We start from the raw sequence: 23,318 nt of genomic DNA, 5'->3' as shown, positions 1-23,318 counted from the left end.
GCGCCCCACGTCAGCGCCGTTGATCGTCTAGCAGATCACATTATCGGATGCGACGGAAACTGAGGAATACGATGTCAACCATCTAAATGCCATTATTTCTGATCTAACATGTGCTTGAACTTTTCGATCTGCCTTGTTGTCAGCAAATTTTGCATCTCGAAGTGTCGCAATCTGGCGTGGGCTCACCTTGGTACTAAGATACTTCTCTACTTCTTCGCTCTTGATGCCCTTCATGCCGCCTGTTTTCCACGCAAGCGGAACCATGGCGACGCGCTCCCTCACGACGACTTCTCTATTCGGGCCCTCGACAGCATGGACCTTATCCGGGTTGTTGGTCAAAAGTCTAATCCCTCTGTCTCCGTCTAAGCCCAGATCCATGAGCATAGCCGTGGCCAAGCCGTAGCTTCGCGCATCTGCAGGATGCCGTAACATGATGTTTGCTTCGTATGTGTCGTTGCCTAGATCTTGCAGATTGTATGCCTTGAGCTTTTCGCCTAGACCAATTCCGCGACCCTCTTGGCGGAGATAGATAATAGCACCACCAGAAGGTGACAGAGTAGGATCGGCCATAAGCCGCGCGGCTTCGTCGAGCTGCTCACCGCAGTCGCAGCGCGCAGACCAGACAGTCTCGCCTGTGTAGCATTCGGAGTGTATGCGGACCATAGGTAATTCTAGCGAGGAAGCCGGCTGTACGTCGCCGTTCTCGGATGAGGATGCAGAGGCTGGCGACAACAGGCCGTTGCTCTTGTCCACGTGCGCCGAGTCGGCGTCGGGCTTGCGCTTCGAGGGCACGCCCTCCTGCCTCTTGAGCTGCTCAACCCGCGAACTGGTTCTCCCAGGGTACAGGCGTCCTACGTATGCGCCTCTCGTCATGCGGTCTAGCTCCGTCTCTCCCGGGCGCTCTGCATCCAGCGATCTCGAGCGTATTTGGCTCCCAAAGACAATTGCCAGGTGCTCCTTGGTGTCTACGCTGTTCCTGTACACGTGCAGCCACATCTCATGCCCCGTGGTTGTGGGTATCCGCGCACGCACTTCGCACTCGACTGTGGGCAGCTTAGGCAGCAGGTCCGGCCGCGGCGTGTCGGTGCGCACTGAGGTATCGACTGGTATGGAGCGGGGTGGCCGGGGCCGCGAGGGGGTCGAGACGCCCGGTGTCGCTGGAGGCGTGAAGGCGGGCGATATTATCGAGGGCGGCGGGCTGTGGTGTTCATCGCCGTTTGCGACCCGTTCCGGCGTCTCTGCCTCGAGCTGTGACGTCTGGAAGTCGAAGCCGTCTCGCCCGGCGCTCGAGAGGTGTGGTGAGAAATGCGGCGGGAATGCGGTCATGTTAGAGGAGGGCATGTTGGAGCGGGCATATAAAATAGCACAGGTGACAAGTGAAAGGGCAGGGAAGTAGCTCTAGTACTGCAATCGCATCGCAAGTGAGACTGAAGGCGTGAGGTACTCTCCAGCGCCAGTGGGGTCGAATGACTGAATGACATATATCCGAAGCCGCTGCTCGGACCCGCCGCCTTCTAGCCGCGGCTGCGCAAAATCACTAAGCACACCACTTGTGTCAGCAATTAGGAATCGGGGTAGACGCTTCCGACGATTATTTCCCCGACTCGGCTGGCTGGCTGCCTACCCGTCAAGTCGGAGCAATTGCACAGCTGGTTTTCGGGATGAACATGTGACTCAAGAATTTCGATTTTCTGACTACAGAACCTTCCTTCACATGCGAACACATGCTTTACATTATCCTCAGCTTTGCGTTCGAAAGTGCCTCTTTCTGTGCATCCCAGGCAATTGCTGATTCGGCCAAGAATGCGGCTTCATGATCTTCGGCATTTTCGAGATGACCACTACGTAGAGAGGGAATTGGCTTGGATTGTGAAGAAATTGCGCGAAGGCGCTTTGCCGGTGACGTAGCGGGCTGCTCGATCTTGTACCAGAATCGAGAGAATCGGCCCCGTCAACCCTCGAACATCGCATGAATCAATCCACCCTGCGCTCTCTGCCCCAAACCTCGTCTGCGTTCTTCTTGCCTTTTGTCTCGGGCACGAACCACGTAATGAAAACGAAGAAGAACGCGGACAGTGCCGCGAAAATGAAGTAGACATATCCGTGCAGCTTTGCGCTTGCCAGCGGGAAGAACTGTGCCACGATGAATGTAGCGATCCAGTTGGCTCCGAGCGCAATACTTTGTGTTGCGTCGACAGCATCCGGGCCCACCAGCTCGCTCGCTAGGATGAAGGGCACCGGGCCAAGACCAACAGCGAAGCCAGACACGAACAGCAGGACAGCGATTGCGGAAAGCACAGAGATCGACTTGATTATGCCAATAGCAAGTAGGAGCGAGCTCGTTCCCATGATGGCAAGGGAGCTGAGCAGGCAGACCTTGCGACCCAGCTTGTCAGCAAGGGGCGCGCAGCCGGCGGTGACGATGATGTTGAGCGCTGAGACGGCAAGGTTGAGTAGCGCAGAGTTGGACTCGAGTAAGCCTGCTAGGAGCGACACCCCGTACATGACGATGCTGTTGATGCCGCTGAATTGCTGGGCCAGCATGACCATGACGACGGCAATGGCGGCCTTTTGATAGTCAGGATGGCGGAAGACTTGCATGATGCTCAGCGTCTGTTCTTTGCCTGACTCCTTCGGCCTCGCCTCAGCCGACCCATCTTCGTTGCTCAGTAGTGTCTGCTCCTCCTCTGGAGAAATATTAGCATGCTGTCCATCAATGAAGAGGCTTAGACGACGTACCACTGACGTTGCCGGAGCCCGAGACTCCCCAGTCGTTCATCTCGTCTTCAATGTCTGCATCTTGACCCCTGATCTTGCGCAAAGTCTTTTTCGCGAGCGAGACATTACCCTGCTCTGCGATGTACTTTGGGCTCTCGACCGACAGCAGCAGTCCGGCGCCTTGTACAGCACCGATGACACCTCCAATGGCCAAGATGAGCCTCCAGTAAGAGTCGTGGCTCAAGAAGTAACCCAGCAACTGCGTGATCAGAATGCCCACGTTGCACCCGATTTGTGTAAAGGCACCAAAGAAGCCCTTCTCGCCCGGCGGTGCAATCTCAGAGATGTAGAGGGGCACAATGACGACGGCCGCGCCTGCGCCGACTCCTGACAACAGCCTTCCAAATGCCATCACTCCAATGTTTGGGCTCAGCGCCTCGAAGATTGGGCCCACGGCGAAGAAGATGGAAAATAGCTGCATAGACCTGAGACGGCCGTATTTGCCTGCCACTGGCCCTGCCGAAAGCGCTCCTACCAGACCTCCCAGTGTGTACAGCGATCCCACGACGCCCCATTCGGTTGGGCTCATCTCGATACATTGCGGGAGGTTCGGGCCAGCGACGGCCGACGTGATGGACTTGCGTTTGCAGCGGATGACATCTTCGGGCGCGTTCAGCTCAGACTGGGCGTGTTAGCTATGCGCCGGCAAGCATGACGTTGGGACCCACCAGGTGAAAGCCGAAGAGGAGCGGGCCGAGAGTCGCAATGGACAGGATGTAGACAAAGTAGCCCGTCAGGCTGCTGAACCACGAACGCGGGTCCATGGTGGGGGTCTACGTTACGTGGTAGAGGTGAGGTGTGAGGTTTGGAGCGCCGTTGTAGCTTCCTGGACGTGTCAGCCGCCTCGTAGAACGTGACATCGCGATGACGATGCTGCACCGCGCCTACCTGTTCAGGCCGCTCAGATAAGAGCGATAAGGGTCTGACTATCACCGCATAGACATGGATGGAGGCTCCAAGGCTGTTATGAAGCTTGAGGTTTCACGGTGGTGGCATGTGAAGCTTGGACGACGACTGGCCGAAGCAAGTGGTTGGGTCCAAGACTGAGGCTCTGCGGAGAGCCATACTTGGTAGGCTCCATCGATACATGATTGGAACCTGTTTCTCAACCCAGAGACCCTCTAAACCTCAAGCCAGACATCCTACACATTCTGCGCATCTATCGACACCGAAGCTCGCCATCTCGGACCGCGTCCCACACGTGCAGGACTCACCGGAATAGTTCCGTGGACGCGTTACGGCCGCGTCGGGCGTGGAGACGTCAGCTAAACGAGAGGCTGAGGCAGATGGCAAAAGCATGAGCCAGCGCTCCAATTCCCCGCCGGCCTCGTCGGCTTCTGCTGCGGCATCCGCCCGAGCCCCATCGCGCAAGAACAGCACTGCGACAGCTCCCGACGGTACGCCTCTGTTTTCTCTACGTGTCCATCAGTCATCCTCTCCTGTATGTTCGCGTGTCCTTCCCCGTCCAGCCTCCCCTCCAGTCACCGTCGCTTCACGTTGCCTCATCTGGCGCCTCCTGGCTGCCTGCGTGATTGTTGTTCCTGCCGTCAGCAATTGCCGTTCGTGTCCGCATCACCCCCTTCTGTTGACGTTGCTGGACCCTGCTGCATCTTCCGAGCTATCATTTCTACATTAGCCCCTAAGAGCGAGTACTAAACCTGTTCCTGAAGACCCGCTAGATTCCGTTGATGCCATGTTCACTGGCTACAACAACAAGAAGCGAGTCACAGAGCGCTACAAGATTGTCGGCTTCATCAGCAGCGGTACCTATGGACGCGTCTACAAAGCCGAGGGCAAGAATGGCCGCACCGGCGAGTTCGCCATCAAGAAGTAGGTCGAGCGGACCTTGACCGCCATATCTGCTAATGCGCCCAGGTTCAAGCCGGACAAAGAAGGCGAACTCCAATACTCTGGCATTTCGCAATCAGCCATACGCGAGATGGCGCTGTGTACTGAGCTGGCACATCCCAACGTCGTGCACACTGTAGAAATCATCCTGGAGGACAAGTGTATCTACATCGTCTTCGAATATGCCGAACACGACTTACTGCAGATCATTCACCACCATAATCAACCTCAACGGCAGGCGATACCTGCACCGACCATCAAGTCTATTCTTTGTCAGCTGCTGCAGGGACTGGTCTACCTGCACCGAAATTGGGTCATGCACCGCGATCTCAAGCCTGCTAATATCATGGTCACCAGTGCTGGCAAAGTTAAAATAGGCGACTTGGGTCTTGCTCGCTTGTTCTACAAACCGCTGCAGTCTCTCTTCTCAGGCGACAAGGTCGTCGTGACAATATGGTATCGCGCACCTGAGCTCCTTCTCGGTAGTCGTCACTATACTCCTGCAGTCGATCTGTGGGCGGTGGGATGCATCTTTGCCGAACTGCTATCCCTACGGCCCATCTTCAAAGGAGAAGAGGCAAAGATGGACAGCAAGAAGACGGTCCCGTTCCAGCGCAACCAGATGCAGAAGATAGTCGAGATCATGGGCATGCCAAGCAAAGACCGATGGCCGCTACTGACGGCCATGCCCGAACATCCTCAGCTCTCGTCCCTGGCCTCAGGCAACGCTGCACGATTTCCGCGTCCTCAAGGTGGCGATGGCTTAGAACGATGGTATCACCAGACCCTCAACAACAACCAGTATCCAATAGGCTCTGGACCAGATACACCTGGACCCGAAGGACTCTCGCTGCTCAAACAGCTGCTTGAGTACGACCCCCAGAAACGGCTCACAGCGGAGAAAGCGCTGTCACATCCCTACTTCACCGTTCACGGCAAACCAGCCGACAGCTGCTTCGAGGACTCGAAGATCAAGTACCCCGTCAGGAGGGTCAGCCAGGAGGACAACGATATCCGCACGTCTAGTCTACCAGGTACTAAGAGGAGTGGCCTTCCGGACGACTCAATCATTGGACGTCCCGCCAAACGTCTCAAGGAGGGATGAAGAGACTCGACACCACACTGTTGTGCTGCGCTGTGATCTGTACGGGCGATGCGATGCAGCTTCCCGTGTGTACGTACTGCCACAGTCGTTGCGGCAAATTTATCCCTGGTTGTCGGCATGGTGTTACCTGACCGGACCGATGAACAGCGGTCTTGGCGGCGCAGACGGCTCTGTGCGAGTCACCATCTTACACAAGCGTCTTGGTGAGGATCTTGGGACGCTCTCGGCCCTAATGTTGGTGTGACACGAACACGGCGGGAATCTGATGCTGTACCAGCATTAGTCGATGAACTGGTCCACGACGACGCAGGGGCAACGCGTTCGATGAGCAGGTGCGAGTACACTGTCCTGCTGTATCGGTTTAGTGGGACCCAGGTTGCGCGAAACCCTGGTAATGGGCTTTGAAATTAATGGTACGTCTTGTCTGTACTGGGGAACTGCTTTCCCGTCCGTACTGGGAGCAGAACAGTGTACAAAAAGGATCCTTGGGCGTTTTGGCACCTATGCTGCGTCATCGCGACGGCGTTGAACTTGAGACATTCAAGTCAGCCTCTCTTACCCTAACGCATACACAACGAGGGCAAGACGTCCTGTCAACGGCAGCCACCAAGTACAAGTGCGACGTTTCCCAGGACCAAAATGTCTTTGACACCACCTGGACCGAGTCGGACGACCGAGGCGATGCTATCGCCATGCCTCAATGGCGGTGCTAGACTAGATCATCATTTAGGCATTCATACCACATGTTGGTCTCTCTGTTACTTCTTCTACCAATCCTAGCCAGCCATAGAGGGACTATGCTGACTCGCGCTGCGCATGCTCATCTGGCTCCATTGTCGTCACTCGTCGCGAACGCCACTCTGCGTGCTTGTGTTGCCGTTCTCCTTCACATGTCTATTTTGTGCGTTGATCTAACGATGTATGGAATTACGGCTAGCGTAGTGGGCTCCACGAGGTCACGGTAGAGGGGTAGTGGTGTGTGAACGGCGCGCACGCATCCAGTTCGTGGTCAGCGTTTGGTGATACCTTCAAGTAAGTTCGCAACAGGGTAGTGGCAACGCAGTGAAGAGACTAATTGAGTAGCAGGCCTGTACCGCCACTTGGCGTCTGCGAAGCGCAACGGACTTGTCCTACCTCTCGTCTACCCCGGCTGAGATTACACGAACGACCGCTGCAGCAGGTCTGCTGCCTCTGCTCATCATTCACCGTCAACGGTGCTCAATGCCGGACTGCTCTCTCTTGAAGTAGGCACCCGGCTGGTTGGTGCGCCTTCCGCAATCGCCTGTTTGCGGCGCTAGTACGTGAAGCCAGGCGCAACCATCAACAACACGCCATGGTGGACGTCAGCCCACGTCTTTGACCATATAAACCCCAGCGACCTCGTTTCCTTCTTACTTCGTCACTCGTTCAACCTATTTTCGCTCCTTAGATTGTCTTTCGTTCATTCGCCTCGGACCAGTGCCTAGCATCTCAGCTGCACTTGCTATCCTTTCACCTCTACCAACTGCACCTCTCCCTAGGCCATTCTCCTACATATCGACGACCACGTATCTCAGAACCTAGCCATGAAGCTCTTCGCCAAACTCTTAGCTCTTACGGCAGCTACTGCTTTCGCCGCCCCTAGGCACGAGATCAAGCACCGAGATCTCGTCGCCGATGACGCTCCACACCAGGACGACCCGAATTTCATTAGCGCCGTCATGCGAGCTCATTGGTACTGGCGCAAATTGCATTGTGCGCAGGACCTTATTTGGGACACTGAGCTTGCCGACGCCGCGCGGGCTGACATTGAAGAGTGTCCAAAGGACCCTGAACACGTACGTAGTTGGCACGATTACGGGCATGGCACAGCTGACATGAACAGAAACGCTCCGGTAGTAACCTCTCTTCCGTGAACCCCCCTCCTGACGGTTACGACGCTTGGATCGAGTTTGCCCGCACTGCCACGCACGGCTGGCACGAAGAGGAGACCAAGTACCCCTACGACAACCCACACTTTGATGCAGCATGGGGTCACTTCACGCAGATGGTGTGGCGCAACAGCACACGTCTTGGCTGTGCTCTTGGACACTGCGACGACGGCGTTAATTGGCCGGGTCGCTTCTACTGCTGTAAGTGCAACTCGCCGGAGCTCGAAGATGTCAGTGCTGACACTCACAGACTACTCGTTCTTTGGCAATAACATTGCGGCTGGGCAGTTCGAGGCTCAGGTTTGGGCGCCTGTATGCAGTGACCCCAGTGTTGGCGAAGTCCAGGCGCGTGAGGATGTCAACTTCGACTGGAAGCGAGTCTGAAACGCTCACGCTCCAACGTGACACTGCGCTTCGCGTGCCGCCTGCGTAACGATGTTCACAACAGCGTCTCCTTTCCTCATCACCTTGTCTGGCGCTATACCCTGTCCACGGATCTCATTTCGCACATACTTTGTCTACTTGGAGATGTGCTGCCGCTTGTCTGGCATGCCTGGTCATATCATTGGTCTTGATCACACCTCTGGTGTTCTCTTCTCGATGACCGATTCAAGTGGTTGGCTATGCTAGCACATGTTGAGATACTGTTGGGCAATTCTATGGGGTAGCCTCTTGGTTATGGTTAGACGAAATGCAAAGGGTTGGTTACAAATTAACTTCTTGAGCTGCTTTCGCCCTTCCACACGTTGCTGTATCAGCCAATGCGGGAAATGTCATGGACTGAGCATGAAGATTCTCCAAATTTTGCTACGTCAAACAATGAAAGCTAGCAATCATGCGCAGGTGGTTGTTTGTTCAGGCGCCACATTAGGAAGGTATTTCAGACATGAATCTACTTCAGACTTTGTCGACTAGGAACTTAATCGCAACCCGAAATGCCTTCAAACGATACGGCATTCACTTGGACCACACTCCTCAGCACACGCGGTTTCTTAAGCACTGTTGCTGGCGTCCTATTTAGTAAAGTTGCCAGTCCAGACTATGAACAGCTCGTCGACTCAATCAAAGCTAACGCCCTCCTACTTTACCCCGGCACATCAACTACCGTCTGCACTTTCTGCACAAGGCCAACGTGGTTTAAATGTAGTAAGAAGGAATTATGGAGTGCGACGTTGACTAGAAATGCGGATACGTTGGTCTTGAAGAAGGGTTACGGGAGAAGCAGTAGGGAGGCTGCCCTGAGTGCGCTAGATAGCGAAGTGAGGAGAACGCCAAAAGAGAATAGGGAGCAGATGGAGTTAGAAGGGGACCACGCGCTTGGAGAAGAGTTTGAAGAGAGGACTACGGCGGAGTCCTCGGGATAGAATGTTATCCGAGGACACATCTCGTGACCTCACGAGAGATTAGGAGCATAGCAGAAGGCGAGACCAGAGTCTTTGCAAAACCAATACACAAGCGTCGTCTAAACCCTGAGAAGTAAACTGGAGACACAGATAAGTGTCGGGCCGAAAGCCTTGGAGTATTCTTAGACAGTGGAATCGGTAAACATGATCAAAAAGTAAATAATCGAACAATTTCAAGTCAACGCCCAGCTATACAAGCCTCATATTTGGTGTCGCGAACGATAGTTCAGCCTCATGCACTGCACGGGGCCTCGCGATCGGTGCCTGCGGGCGGCAATTCCGCGGATCGCGAAGCACAATCGGTCCTACAAGACACGACAAACCCCCCCATGATCTCCATCTGACCCATAACCATCAGCGCGATCCTCTTTAATCCACTCTTGTCAACTCACTTTTCCATCCCTCGTTTCGAGAACAGCGTTCGCAAAACATCGGCATTTTGATCAGCGACGGAAGTCGGTCATGAGCGGGCGATCCCTGCATAACGGCCATGCGCCAGTGGACGGATTGCATCATTGAACGCCACCATGGCCTCGAATCTTGCCTCGCACGCAGCGAGAGCCGCAACGCGCGACGGGCAAGCCACTCGGAGCCCCCACTAAAGGCGTGCTTTTGTCCGCCCTGCGACCAGAGATACAGGCAAGCACGGCGGGTGAGGGGCGTGGCGGATCCATCTCCGCGTGGGTTTAACACGAGCGACAGGCACGAGAGAGTCTAGCCCTCCTGCCTTCCCTGGCTGCACCTTCCTCGTGGGTCTCGCGCGTGCTTGCCAGAGTCTACACTTGTTTACCGGGTTTTAAGGTTGCGCCTTCCTCCTGTTTCCGCCAATTTTCGACGAATTGACTGCAATCGATCGACATTACGACCCCGACTATTCAATCACCACTACACACTACACTGCACTCGCCTTGTAGCCCACGATGCTGGAGAGGCAGCAACATGCGCTGCGGGACGACGCCAGAGACGCCGCGCCGAGGTTGCCAGTCTCGCTCTCGGGAGAGATCAACGCTGCTACACGGTATGATCCTGGTGTTGTATCACTTGGGAGCCAGGCCACGATGCTAATAATACCTATCCAGTTCCCTCCACACAAACCTTAACCGCCTCATAACCTCCCGCCTGCCGCTTGCGCTCCCGCCTTACACGACAGACGCCACACTCTACGCAACCGGCCTGCTGCATTTCGCCCACATCTTCCTCACCTTCGAGTCACTGTGGGCGGATCTGCTGCGCGACCATGCCCCAGCCTCACATACCGCCTCCACACACCCCGCAGTCGATTCTGAACCCGCTTCCCCGCCTTTCTCGCCACTACTCTCGTATCTCCTCGTAAACCCGTACGACTCACCTTCACTCTTCACATCAACACTAGGGGCACCAACACCGCCCTCTCCACAACTGGCTGCTTTCCTGAAAGCGCTACGACCAAGGGGTCTGATACGGTCAAGTCGGTTAAAGAGGGATCTGGAGTATCTGCTAGGAGTACACCCCACAGATCTCGAGGTTCTACTAGCAAAATACCCCGGAGACAAGGTCGCCGACTTCTGCACACACATCCGCAAGAGCGTGAACGAGAAGCCCTGGACGCTAGTCAGCTATGCGTGGTGTTTCTACATGGCTGTGTTTTCCGGGGGTCGCTGGATACGAAGCATGCTCTTGAAGGCACCTCCAGGTTTCTGGCCAGAACAAGACGTCGAAGAGCAGACTTTAGAAGAGCGCGGCTTGTCATTCTGGCATTTCCTCGGACCCCACGACGGCGAAGACATCAAGTCGGATTTCAAAACCCAACTCCTCGCTGCGGAGACCCTCTTCACACCCGACGAGCGCGTCGACATCATCGAGGAAGCGAAAAACATTTTCCGCCTCTGCGCGACACTCGTGGATGAGCTGGACGAGTCGATCGGCACAGATATGACGCGCATGGAAGCGACACCTCTGGTTCACCCCGAACCAAAGATACCCAGTCCGACCCGAAAAGAGCCTCTCGTTGATACAAATGTCGCTGTTATCGGACATGTGACAAAGACGGGTGATCCCTTCAAGACATTCCTCAGGCGGCCAGAGGTCACGGGTACCCTGGTCGCTATTGGTTGTCTGGCTGTGGTCACGTTGTTCAAGTTGCAGTGAGACAACAACACCATGCGCCTGGTGTCACGACTGGTTTTCTTCTTTTCCTTTTGCAAATACTCGGCGGGCACTTTTTTTTTTGGTTCACATGATTAGCGTTAATATCTGCACCTGGCATGATGCGGGTTTTGTTTGGGCACGAGCGACATAGCGGTATGGCGGTATAGTGTCACGACTGCCTATGTTTCTGCGTCTGGTTTTCATGGGCTATGGCATCATCAGGAGTTTTACTCGTCTTTAGCGGGCTAGGATTAGCCTGCCATTTAGTGGAGTTCTTCTCACATAGTCTTTTACGGATATCTATTTGAGGCTACGTGAGTAGTCGCTGCATGTATGGAGAAATGGCATGAGATACCCCCCTGCAGTAGTTTATAGATACGTATGATTTATGCTTCTTCTTGTTGGTTGTAATCTTGATGTTGTGTGCTTGCCTTGATGTGAAGAGCACGTGGTGCAACCAGTGACGATAGAGAGCTAGCGTATCCTGGATGCGTAGATGAGGGAGGAAGGTCATGGTGTTCGTCATAGTGTGGTGTTTGTACATGATGGTCACATTTGGCACAGTGGCACATGTTGCTAAGGGAAGACAGGTTGTTTTCTTTCTATGTAAGGAGATAAGAGAGATACATGGATGATGTTGCTTGTTGCTGTTGTGTGGGGAAAGGAGATGAAAGGATGCGTGAGCGTCGTTACATGTTTTTTTGGCTTTTCCAAGGATGGCGTTCGTGTGCTTGCCTCCTCTTCTTTCCAAATGTTTTTGGTAAGTTGTGGTATGCTAGAAAGGGAATGACCGAGATGGTCCTCTCCGATTTTATAGTGAGGAGCCAAGGTATATGCGTGGAATATGTGCGTTCGACCAGGGAGCGCGTACTTCTCATGCCCAAGACGTACTCAAGTCATTCCGGATACTCTTATCGAAAGAACCATCCGTGCCATGGGCTTTGCGTAGATGGATCCGGAGGTCCGCTGGACGAAAATAACCGTTTCCGTTGACGCGGTCACAGCCAGGCTGTGGGCAGGAAAATTCGGATTCGTCGTGCACAGTACGCAGGTGCTTGACCCATTCCTTTGACGAGGCGAAGGCACATGGGGCCCAAAAACTTTCCCTAGCAGGTCTTGACTCCGTACACCCTTCCTTTGGGCACCACTTGCGGTTGTATGAGGTTTCGAACTGTACGCCTTCGCCGATGTGATGATAGTTTCGAACGTGTTGAGTGAGGTGGTCTTTGCGTTTGAAGGCTCTCTTTCCTCGATACTTCTTGCAATACTTGCATGGGAAACGCTTAGCGTCCTCTCGATGGGTCCGCTGATGCCTCTGGTATGTGTCCAATCGGGCGAACTTCTTCTCACAGCCATCATGCTTGCAAGTGAACGAAGCATGGCCTGTGCTAGAAGCGTGCAATGCTATCTCGTACTGGCTCTTGCCCGCATACATGCATTCATCGCATGTACGAGCATCCTGATGCATAGCCCGCATGTGGTCACTGTAACTACGCAGGTCGATGTAGCGAAACTCGCAGCGATCGATGACACATCTCCGGCCGACCAAATGCGATTCCGACTGCTGTGGCGTGAATTGAGCAGACATAACATTGGTACTCTCGGTTACTGGATCAAGGTATCTCGCTCCAGTATCGACGAAACTATTTGAATAGCGTTAAAGTTGACTCTGCTGTGGGTTCGAATAATACTGACTTGTCATCGTGGCCTGTTTGAGAAGCGACCGTATTTTTCTGGCTCCTAGCGTAAGAGTCTGTGGCATTGGAGTCGGAGACGCCGTGGCCCTCAAACTGTCGGGTGAACGTTTGGTAATTGGACCAGTCCAAATGAGACTCGCTCAACATGCGGTCACTGGACGGCATGCCATTATAGCGATAATCCGGACTGAAATAACAAGTGTCGATCGATGAAGACCAAGGCAGTGAGAATGACTCGTGCGGTTGTGCACTTGCCAAGACGGGCGCAGAGTAACCCAATGCAGGTATGTAAGAGATGCGCCTGTGGCACGCCCTTTTTGTTAGTGAGTGTAAAAAAAAAAGCTCACCCAAAGTCTGGGAAATCGTCCATGATTGGCAAGGCAGACGGAGGCTGCAGCGTGCCTAACCGAAAGCGTCGAGGCGAAGCAAGCCACTTGTGTTGATGCGTTGGCGGTCGTAAAGCAGCGAAGGCTGAGGCGGTGGTGGTAGGCGAAGCGAAGAATTTTGGTGGGAGATGCAAGCAGGATCCATCGGTAATACATACTTGCAGCCAGCAAAGTCTCACGCTGCTTTAAGCCAGACAGCGAAAAGGGCGAGAGGTGCCAGGCTGTGTCTTGGCTGCATGCTCAGCTGAGAAGGAACGGTATGATTGGATGTTGTGCGCGAAAGGGCCATGGCCCTTTTTTGGTGAGCAATATGAGAGCTTGACCGTGCGCGTGTGAATCACCTAACTGCGTGCTGGTAGACACGAGATGTTTGCTGGAAATGTATACTGTATTCATCTATAGCTTGAGAAGCAGGGTAGGGCCGGGAGGTATTCGCGGTTAACTTCAGTGTCAGACGATTGTACGGAAGGTCATGTCGCCGTCGTTGGGGATACATGTGTATGTATACTTCGGGGTGTAGCTAGTCCTTTACAAAATAACGAGTCGCGTACTGATGAGATAGGATTGAATGTATGGAGAATCTGTCATCGCGTTCCGAGAATAGGTGTTCTTGTTTTTGTCGAGATAATGGACCCATAGCAGGTAGTCATTGTGGCCCACTATCCGGATTCGTGCTCGTTCAACTCCCCATACCATTCTTCTTGACGCATTTGTTCAGTTTCAACGCCATGAGGAAAAATACGTTTGGCGATGGGAGTACTCACGTCCTCGTCTGATTCGAGGAAAACCATGAACTTAGGATACGCTTCGAAGTTAGTTGCATTTCGCTTCTCTTCCCACGTAGTGAACGCCGTCCAATATAATTCCTCAACATCCTCTCGTAAGTCCTCCACCCCGTCTTTCCAGCAAGAAAGTGCATCATACGCGGTTTGCTCGAGCGTACGTAAGACTTGACCAACCCGGATCCCCTCAGCATCGCGAACTTTAGCAAGCAATCTAAGAACTGGTGCGCGTCGGCATGGTAGATAGATACCCACAGCTTTGCACGGCGGTTCTGTAAGAAACATAGAGCTGATTAACTCATCAAAAGCTGTCTGTGGAAGAGGTCTTTTGTAAACGCGCTGTTCGGAAGAACATGGACCTAGCATGATTTCGCATCTGCCAAGATGTAGCCGCACTCGCTCTGGAAATAGCTCCAGAAAGTACGGATTGAAGTTGAACTGGCTCAGATCAAGCCAACATGGACTACCAAACTGTGGCAGCATCCCTGGAAGACTGTACCTGATGTGTTCATAATAATTTCGGATTTTCTCGTAATACAGCTGAGGTATGTTGTGCGCTTGGGAGATTCTGGCAGGAAAGTATGGGCTGGGGGCTGGAATAGACGCAGTAGTAGCAGCGGGGCCCTGAGGTGTCATCCCTTGCCGTAGCGACAAGATCGCGTGCTCGATGTCGTTAACCTCCTGATCAGTGGGCTGTAGCCAGGAGAGTTCCCTGTCGATGCGTTGCCCATGGTTCACCCGAGGGCAAGGATGATGGCTGTGGTATCGAGACGCGAGAATGTAGCGAATTGTCTGACGCCAGGACACATCAACGTTCCAAGCTGCGTATTGTGAGTCTGTGGTTGCATACCGAAGTATCATCTCCAGTAATTCAGGAATGTCGAATACACGCCGAGCAGAGAAAGAGAAACTGCCTGGCTGGAGCTCACGAGCTGTGCCAGACGTTGGGGTGCGCATGTAAGTATGGTTGGAATACAGCTGCAAACGCGCATCGATCGTGTACAGCATCGTTCGCCTCCATTCTTCCACTCCAGGCATCAAAGATGGGTGCGGTTGCACTGGCCATGTCGTTTGATGATGTACTCCGTTGTGATCCAATTTAAGGGCCAGGAGATACAGGCTACCCAACCGAGGTTTTTTCGCGTGCAGTAAACTAAGATCTTGGTCCGGAAAGTGTTTTGCGATCAGTGAGTCGTACGGATGGTATTGCGCGCATTCTGGATCGGGGGTAGTGGAAGCCATGGCGATATGGCTTCGGCAGGGTGCTGCATGGAAGGCAGAGAGATGTGCCGACCTTTATACGCAGACATGGCATCGAGCTCAGTCACGGGAAGGTGATGCCTGGGGTGGTGTTTTGGTACTGTTGAGTCTAGTGCTGCCGATGTAGGCAGGCGCAGATCACGTGACGCGGCCCGTGCACCCGCTGCCTTGAGAAGTTGGAACACATAAATTCCATCATTTCCTGCACCTTTATAACTCCTCATTCAAAATTCACGAAGCCTATCCCGGGCCCCTAATTGCGGCAATATGACCACCCCAAATATGCCTATCGAGGGCGTACAGCAGAGGTATGACAACGACGACGATGGACTGCATCCCGATGACGTTCTAATCACGAAATGGTTTCCAGAATGTACAACTCTGGAATTGTTGGACCGACGCCCAGAAAGATGGGATATGCTCTCAGACGCCCGAGAAGCAGAGGCTGATATCAAGAACGGCACACATCGCGTCCCACCACAGGTACCCTGGCCAAAGCCGCCTCCCCGACCTCGATGCGAATTAGAGGTCGGTATTGAAGAATGGCGACGGCCGCGGTTGCGCATGATGGATCAACTCATCGCTCAATGGAAGGCAGCAAACAACAACCATCCTCGGTGCAACGGAACTCGAGCTACTTCTGTCACAAAGCAAAGCTCGCAGCCTAAACCCCATTGCCCGAGCAGAGCTCATCGCGCACTGCATATCGCCGAGATCTTAGAGATGATTGTTGACCTGCTAGATCCCGAGTCGATGCTCAGTGTTCGGTCAGTCTCCTCTACCCTGCGAGACACTGTGGCGGTTGTTCTCGGGTTACAATACCGCAAGAATTTCCCGTGCGATCCCATCTCATACCACGACCTGATGCCATCGGACCTCGACTGGATTCCACCGACTGAGACTGAGATTTCCGAACTGGATCTTGATATCCGCAATCGCTTAGTCCCCCGTACCACGCACGCAACTCGATTCCTCCCCACCGCTCGAATCGTGCAGGCTCAATGTCTTCCAGCCGCAACCTGGACAGCTACTCGAAATATGTGGAATTCCAGGTACTCCCGATACGTCGACTGGGTTCCTCAGCTATCACTGGATGCGGCAGACAACCGCTGGCTCGACCTCAGCCAAATCAAGATCAACCCATACCTGAGCCATTGCTTTGGTGACCGGGCTCAGGAAACAGACGGAATGTTTGAAATAAAGCTACGACCTGGCCCTGAGCTCATAACCCAATCTCCGTTCGCACGGCTGGAAGCCTTGAGTTCTCAGGTCCGGCCAATGCACGCAACACAGCCTCCCTGCAAAAGCCTCGCAATAGGTGTATGTATTTCAGATGTACGAGAGGAGCGTCCATGGATACGACGGCTAGCGCTTATCGAAGCAGAAGATGGTGTGCGCATTGGGCAGCTTGTTGATGCACTAGACGAATACGCGACCACAATCGTGGATTCTTGGCTTGAGGATGTTACAACACAGCGCGACAGCTTTGAAAATGAAAGCTGGGAAACTTACTCACTCTCGGGGCACCGTATACGACATAAGTGGATGAGCATGTGCGAGGTAGACCCGAAAATCGTGATTCTGCTCGACGGCCCAAAACCTGAATCTCATAGGCTTTGCCTGGCTGAGACTATATGGTGCATGAGGGTTGGTCCTGAAAGAGGCAATCGACAATTCAAGGAGTGGTGCGACGCGTTTGCGCAGTGGAGTGGAAAAGAGCCACACACTGGGACTTGAGCGTGCCATGTTTAAATTTAGTAGCCGTTTCGCAGGACATCGAATGCAGACTTCAGTAGCTAGACGGTGTTTGACAATATGTTCTCATCGAGGTTAATAGAACATTTTCACAGCCATGTGACGCTTACTGTACAATTTACACCAGCAAAGCCCTTTGCTCTGACTCGATACGAGCTCTAGGTAAGATCAAACCACATGGTTAAAACCGCATACAACGTCCGAAATGCAAGAACGTAAACCCACTCACACCGTCCCCTCTCTCTGCTCCCCCGACCCATGCTCCGGCGCAAAAGGATCAAAAGGAACAACAACCTCCTTCTTCCCAAACGCCTTCTTCAGCCCCACCTTCATCCTCTCCCATCTCGTCATCTCCTTCTTCTTCACCTCTTCAAACGTCATATAACTCTTATCTATCTCCTTCAGTCGCGCCGCCTCCTCTTTCTCAAACTGGTCGGCGCGCTCTCGAAGCCCATTGATGACGTTCTGGCGAAGACGGTGGTTGGAAAACACCATGTCATGTTCTGGATGCAGAACAAGGATCTCAGGAATCTTGGTAATGGGGAGACCAGAATCGGCGATGCGGTGGTAGAGGAATGATTCCAGGTCCTCAGGACACCATGAAGGTTGGGCTGGGATGCCGACGAACGTCGCACGAGTAGCGCGGATAATACCAAAGTCTGTTACTTCACCCGCTTCGTAATGTTTGAGCAGGTCGCAGATGAGCTGACCGCGCTGCAAAAGTCGCACTTCACGGTGTGTCCAGTCGCGCTTGTATTCGGTTAGATGAGGAGGAAGAAGCCAGCCCTCCTGCGAAAGCTTGTGAGCGTCGTAGAAGTTCTTGAGCTTGTTCCATGCGTTGGGGAAGAAGTAGCCTTTCCAAAACTTTTGGCCGTAGACTGCGGCTTCGACTAGGATGCGGAGAAAGTAGTACAGTTCGTGCTGGTTCTGACCGTTGGCGGGACGAGATGAGAAGGACGCAGTACTTCGACTGGCTTGCTGGGGAATGTCGAATATGGCTGCTGCGGTGGGGTTGCGACGGTGAGTGTGTTTGCTACTCGCAGCTTCGACGTAGTGTATGCCTTTGTCGAACTCTTCTTTGCTGACGGCGACAGTGGCAATGGACTTGGCCTGCGCTTTTGTGAGGATGCCTTCTTCCCCAAGGCCAGTCATGAAGATCTCGAAGTGCTCTGGTTTCAGTATGTGGCCACGCTCCTCGGGAAAGAGCTGCGCGACAATCATCTCGTGGTCTTCGCTGTTCATGAGTCGGCGTTCAACAAGCTCGGCGTTGTTGACTACAGCGTTGTAGCGTATGATCCAGTTACGCTCAACAGAACCTTTTGGCATCTGGCTAGCGCGCACGGGTACGCCATTGACATCGAAGGTAGCGTCGGGTATCTCACCATCGACGTGGCGAGCTTGAAGGTGAAAGTGGGCATTGATACGATCGATGATGTCGATGTTATTCGGACAGCCGTCTGCTGCGTAGAAAGCGAGATATCTGACAGCCTGACGCCTTCTTGCGGCTTCGATAGCCTGGTTTGCGGTTCTGAGATGGGTTTGGCGGTGGTTGAGCGCAGAAAGGCTGTTCGGCAGACGAGCTATGCCATGACTGTCTCTGGGTCCCACATTCTTGCCGACCGTATCCAAAGGCTTCACACGCTTACTTGTATTCGCCTGTGGTGTGATGGTAGCATGGCGCTGACTCAGCAGCTGTTCTGCTGCGCGCATGCCCTCTATGGCCGCCTTGAGTCTATCAGTACGAGCATCAGAACTGATGTTGGTGTCGTCGACGGTGGCGGGGTGGGAGGCCGTCCGAAGTACAGGGCTATCATCGCTATACTTTTCGTTGTTGGATCTGAGACCAGTTTCTGCGGGCGTCTCCATGGTAGGCCTGGCATTGTTGATCGAGAACTTCGCAAGTGGTGTGATATGTGTGACATCGATTCGACTTTCGTTGGGGACTGATATCGCGGAATGCGCGTCGCCAAGTGGAATCAACGGGCTTGTAGGTGGGGTGCTTGAAGGGACCATATGGGATGATCTAGTAGCCTCCGACTCGAATATTGTGTTGTTTGTCGTCGAAAGTGGTGATGGAGTGGGAGATGCATGCTTCTCGGAGGTTAGTACATCTCTCTCATGTTTTCCCCATAGTACTGACCTTTTTGTGCTTAGGCGACTGGAATCGGTAGAGTCTCTTGGGAGTAGAAGTAGGTGTAGCCGGCGCAGAAGGCAAAGGAGAGACATGGTCACGACGGCGATGATTGCCGAAGACCTTCTGGAAACCGGCGATAAGACGTGTAGATTCCTTACGCTTGTCGTCCAGATTTTGAGCAATGCTATTGCTGCTTATGCCAGCGCTGACACCGGCGTCGTTGCTCGTACTGTTTTTGGGCTCTGATTTGGCGCGGTCGCCATCGTGGCTGTGACGAAACGACTTCCCAGACAAGAAGCTTTTGAAACCGACCATGGTTAGTGTTGTCGAAATGTTGAACAGATGAACTTTCAAGTGATCGTCGCTATGACGGGGAGGCTGGGCCTAAAGGGTGTGTTGGTGCTGTTAGTCGAGTAGTAGCTGCCACTGTCAGTGCGGGCAATTTTGTTAAGTTCAGCTTCTAAACTCCAGTTGTAAACAACGCCAAGCATGCGTGATTTCAGGTCCACGGCGCCGGGCAAATGCGGGGTGTGGTAGCGAAAGTGAAAGTGAAAGCGCAATAACTTGAGAACTTAGGGTGCGTATGGCCGAGTACTGGCGCGTCAGCGAAGTGAAAAGTGCACCACCAAACAGCCACTGGAACGTGAACTGGTCAGCTTGAGATGATGGAATGTCTGCTAGAAAAGAAGCACTGACTTGCGAGACTTGCCCACGAATAGCTCCTGATGCACAGGATACTCGCAAGATGTACACTTCCCGACACTCGCCATCAGTCCAGTCCTTCATCCGGATAGAACATGTTGCCCCACTAGCTGTTGATCAAGCTGGAACCATATGGATTGGGACAAAGATATCCGAGCCGGTGACCCTGGCGAGAGTTCTCGGAAGAGGTTTTCATTAGTATTCCTGACGAAGGACAAAGAGAAGAGGACAACGCTGTTCAGGACAGACTCGTAACGAATGATAAAACGTATAAGTCGGCAGTTTAGAAAGACGCATGACGTAGAATGAGCAACTTGAACTCGTCTTCTGTGCAATTTATGATGGACTTAAGGATTGCATGGCACAGATGCTTGATGAACGCGAGAGGCGGATAAGGAAGCGACAAAACAAGATTACACTGAAATTCAGAACCACAACCCAGCATTGATACTCGATAGCACCAGTGCTTCTCTCAAATAGTATTAACATATATGAATACCCGTCGCTAACAGTCTTCGTACAGGGGAGTACAGAAGGCTCTGTAGGCAAGAGGAGGATGCAGGAAGAAGCCGGCAACGTATCCACAACGGGAGAATGACTGAGACACGTGAACAATGCAATGAACATGGATCTGCCCGAAACACTCGATGCACTGTTGGGGTAGTAAAAGTGTGATGTGCGAGAGCACGATGAAGCCTTCGGGGTAGGTTGTAGTGCAGGGTCCAGCGCGGAAGTCACGAACCCCGCCTGGCGCTAGGTAATGAACCCCACGCGAGTGGCTGGCCAAAAGTTCGTACCCCAAGGACAACGCCTGCGCAACGTCGAGAGCAGCGCCATGGCTTTACTCGAGCTGCTGGACCAATTGCCAGCTGGTTGGTTACCCGACTCAGCACGTACACTTGTAGCTAATCACACCGCAGAGTTACTCCTCATATGGCACGAGCATCGGCTCCCCATCCTACTGTCTGCACTAGTAGTAGCGACCATCGCGCGCCTTGTCATATACGCGCGCGACCGCGACCAGAGAGAGAAGCTCTCTGTATCACCCGCTCCTTCCTCGCCGAAGACCACCGTCGAGCTCAAACCCGAATGGCTGCCCGAATACACCACGACGCTCAACTCTGCCAAGCTCAATCTTGATAACCATGCCGAGGACAACACAAGGGCAGTGGCTGCCGTCGCCCAGACTAAGAAGGGCCCCAAAAGAGTAAAGGGCAGGAAGGTACCAAAGAAGGTCGTCGCAGCTCCTGCATTTGACCATAAGACGGATAGAATCCAGCCCTTGATATTCTTCCAATCGCTGTCTGGGACGACTGAACGTTACGCTACGCAGTTCGCGCAAGTCCTGACCGAATGGACCAGGTACGTTTTGGGCATGCAAGACATATTTAAGGCGTCGACTAACCTCCTGCTTCACGTTGCAGAGGATGCGACCAATCCAAGTCCTTCCTACAACCCCAGACGCTCGATATATCCTATATTGAACACGACGACTACTTCATTACCCCACCGAAAACCGACGCGAACATCAAGCACTTCTATATCATCCTCGTACCCACGTACAACATTGACACTGTCTTGGACGTCTTTGTAGAGAGCTTGCAGGAGACGCACAACGACTTCAGGATCGATACGGCGCCATTGAGCGCTTTGCTAGGATACGCCGTGTTTGGTTTCGGCGATAGAGAAGGATGGCCGACTGAAGAAGAGGGCTTCTGCAGCCAATCGAGAGAGGTAGACAAGTGGATGGCCAGGCTGACTGGTAGGAAGAGAGCATACCCTCTGGGTATGGCCGACGTCAAGACCGATGCTGAACAGATGCTACAAGATTGGAGGTTAGGCGTTCAGGACGCGCTTGTGGAGATCGCCGAAGGACGAGGACTCGGTGACGGTGTCCCGGGTAGTGGAGATCCCATTGAGAGCGACGAAGAGGATCTAGAGGATGGGAACGACCAAAATACACGCGTGGACGATGTTGAGGACCTAGGCTCGATGGTGAATGCTCCAATACCGGTCGACTTTACCACCTACAAAAATTCCGCAACCGCCCCTGGACCCGTCAAGACCCCCGCATCCCGTCAGGCTCCTAAGGAGATGGTTCCAACCACCTCCCCTACGTATGCCGCTCTTACCAAGCAAGGTTACAGCATCATCGGCTCTCATTCGGGCGTCAAGATCTGCCGATGGACCAAATCAGCTTTGCGAGGTCGAGGCTCCTGCTACAAGTACTCCTTCTACGGTATCGCCTCTCACTTATGCATGGAAGCAACCCCGTCTCTTTCATGCTCCAACAAATGCGTCTTTTGCTGGCGACATGGCACCAATCCGGTCGGCACCACGTGGCGCTGGATAACCGATGCTCCGGATCTGATCTTCGACGGCATCACAGCAGCACATTACAAGAAGATCAAGATGATGAAGGGAGTTCCCGGTGTCCGAGCCGAGCGTTTCAGCGAGGCCATGCGCATTCGTCACTGCGCCCTGAGTTTGGTCGGCGAACCAATCTTCTACCCGCATATCAACGAGCTTCTCGGGATCATGCATCAGAATCGTATATCCACGTTCCTTGTCTGTAACGCACAACACCCAGCTCAACTAGCTTCTTTGATCCCAGTAACCCAGCTCTACGTTTCCATCGACGCATCAAACAAAGACAGTCTTCGTAAGATTGATCGACCTCTTCACCGAGACTTCTGGGAGCGCTTCTGTGCTTGTCTAGATATCCTCCGTAACCGCCGGTTCGAGCAACGCACTGTCTTCCGCCTTACGCTTGTCAAAGGCTTCAACATGGCCGAGGAAGTGCGTGGCTACGCTGACCTCGTCGAACGTGCATTGCCTGGTTTCGTCGAAGTCAAAGGCGTCACATACTGCGGTACCTCAGCTGCGGGGTCTGCAGGTCTCACTATGCAGAACGTACCCTTCTACGAAGAAGTCGCCGAATTCGTGACGGAACTCGAAAAGGAGTTGAACAACCGCGGCCTGACCTATGGCATCGGCGCCGAACATGCGCATTCTTGCTGTATCCTGCTAGCCGACCGCACAAGATTCAAGAAGAATGGCAAGTGGGCAACAAGAATAGATTTTGAGCGCTTCTTTGATCTCTATGAGGGTAAGGTACAAGGGACGAGGATGGAGGAAGGGCAAGTAGTAGGTTGGAGACCAGAAGACTACGTTGGTGACGAAACGCCGGAGTGGGCGCTCTGGGGAAATGGCGGATTCGATCCTAGGGATGCGAGAGTGTATAGGAAGGGTAAGGGTCCCAAGGGCGATGATGATGCAGAGAAGAGCGCAGTGGAAGGGCAGGCCACTGCGGCTGCGTTGGAGTTCTAAATCTCAAGTGCAAACATAATTTCAATCAAATGTGTGTTGAACAAAGGCTCATCATTGTTCTTCTATCTATGCATTGTATTCATCAAGTCGTAACATCCATG

General features: G+C 53.3%; 8 protein-coding genes across 8 annotated transcripts; 5 read left to right on the top strand and 3 right to left on the bottom strand.

Annotated features, from left to right (window-relative positions):
* Positions 1–92: 92 nt before the first annotated feature.
* Positions 93–1,326, bottom strand: J4E86_009874 (uncharacterized protein; the record flags this gene model as incomplete). Its single annotated transcript, XM_051450374.1, has 2 exons — positions 93–128; positions 187–1,326. The coding sequence occupies 2 exons, from the start codon at positions 1,324–1,326 to the stop codon at positions 93–95; spliced, it is 1,176 nt and encodes a 391-aa protein (XP_051298295.1).
* A 648-nt stretch (positions 1,327–1,974) lies between these two features.
* On the bottom strand, positions 1,975–3,542 carry J4E86_009873 (uncharacterized protein; the record flags this gene model as incomplete). Its single annotated transcript, XM_051450373.1, has 3 exons — positions 1,975–2,687; positions 2,740–3,400; positions 3,447–3,542. 3 exons carry the CDS (start codon positions 3,540–3,542, stop codon positions 1,975–1,977), a joined length of 1,470 nt encoding a protein of 489 aa, XP_051298294.1.
* A 929-nt stretch (positions 3,543–4,471) lies between these two features.
* SSN3 (cyclin-dependent protein kinase) lies at positions 4,472–5,731 on the top strand (the record flags this gene model as incomplete). The annotated part of the gene is made up of 2 exons (XM_051450372.1): positions 4,472–4,608; positions 4,654–5,731. 2 exons carry the CDS (start codon positions 4,472–4,474, stop codon positions 5,729–5,731), a joined length of 1,215 nt encoding a protein of 404 aa, XP_051298293.1.
* A 1,565-nt stretch (positions 5,732–7,296) lies between these two features.
* J4E86_009871 (uncharacterized protein) lies at positions 7,297–8,025 on the top strand (the record flags this gene model as incomplete). Its single annotated transcript, XM_051450371.1, has 3 exons — positions 7,297–7,548; positions 7,596–7,842; positions 7,892–8,025. 3 exons carry the CDS (start codon positions 7,297–7,299, stop codon positions 8,023–8,025), a joined length of 633 nt encoding a protein of 210 aa, XP_051298292.1.
* A 1,939-nt stretch (positions 8,026–9,964) lies between these two features.
* Positions 9,965–11,171, top strand: J4E86_009870 (uncharacterized protein; the record flags this gene model as incomplete). Its single annotated transcript, XM_051450370.1, has 2 exons — positions 9,965–10,062; positions 10,124–11,171. 2 exons carry the CDS (start codon positions 9,965–9,967, stop codon positions 11,169–11,171), a joined length of 1,146 nt encoding a protein of 381 aa, XP_051298291.1.
* Positions 11,172–15,578: 4,407 nt separating this feature from the next.
* J4E86_009869 (uncharacterized protein) lies at positions 15,579–16,665 on the top strand (the record flags this gene model as incomplete). The annotated part of the gene is given in 2 exon segments (XM_051450369.1): positions 15,579–16,616; positions 16,630–16,665. 2 exon segments carry the CDS (start codon positions 15,579–15,581, stop codon positions 16,663–16,665), a joined length of 1,074 nt encoding a protein of 357 aa, XP_051298290.1.
* A 611-nt stretch (positions 16,666–17,276) lies between these two features.
* On the bottom strand, positions 17,277–19,500 carry J4E86_009868 (uncharacterized protein; the record flags this gene model as incomplete). Its single annotated transcript, XM_051450368.1, has 2 exons — positions 17,277–18,944; positions 19,192–19,500. 2 exons carry the CDS (start codon positions 19,498–19,500, stop codon positions 17,277–17,279), a joined length of 1,977 nt encoding a protein of 658 aa, XP_051298289.1.
* A 1,222-nt stretch (positions 19,501–20,722) lies between these two features.
* Positions 20,723–23,217, top strand: J4E86_009867 (uncharacterized protein; the record flags this gene model as incomplete). Its single annotated transcript, XM_051450367.1, has 3 exons — positions 20,723–20,759; positions 20,808–21,249; positions 21,312–23,217. The coding sequence occupies 3 exons, from the start codon at positions 20,723–20,725 to the stop codon at positions 23,215–23,217; spliced, it is 2,385 nt and encodes a 794-aa protein (XP_051298288.1).
* Between the last annotated feature and the right edge of the window lie 101 nt (positions 23,218–23,318).

The sequence above is a fragment of the Alternaria arbusti genome (assembly GCF_024043155.1).
Source record: "Alternaria arbusti strain BMP 1465 chromosome Unknown scaffold_19, whole genome shotgun sequence".
Lineage (NCBI taxonomy): Eukaryota > Fungi > Ascomycota > Dothideomycetes > Pleosporales > Pleosporaceae > Alternaria > Alternaria arbusti.
Note: the sequence above shows the minus strand (reverse complement) of the source record. Positions and strands in the feature narration are given on the sequence as shown.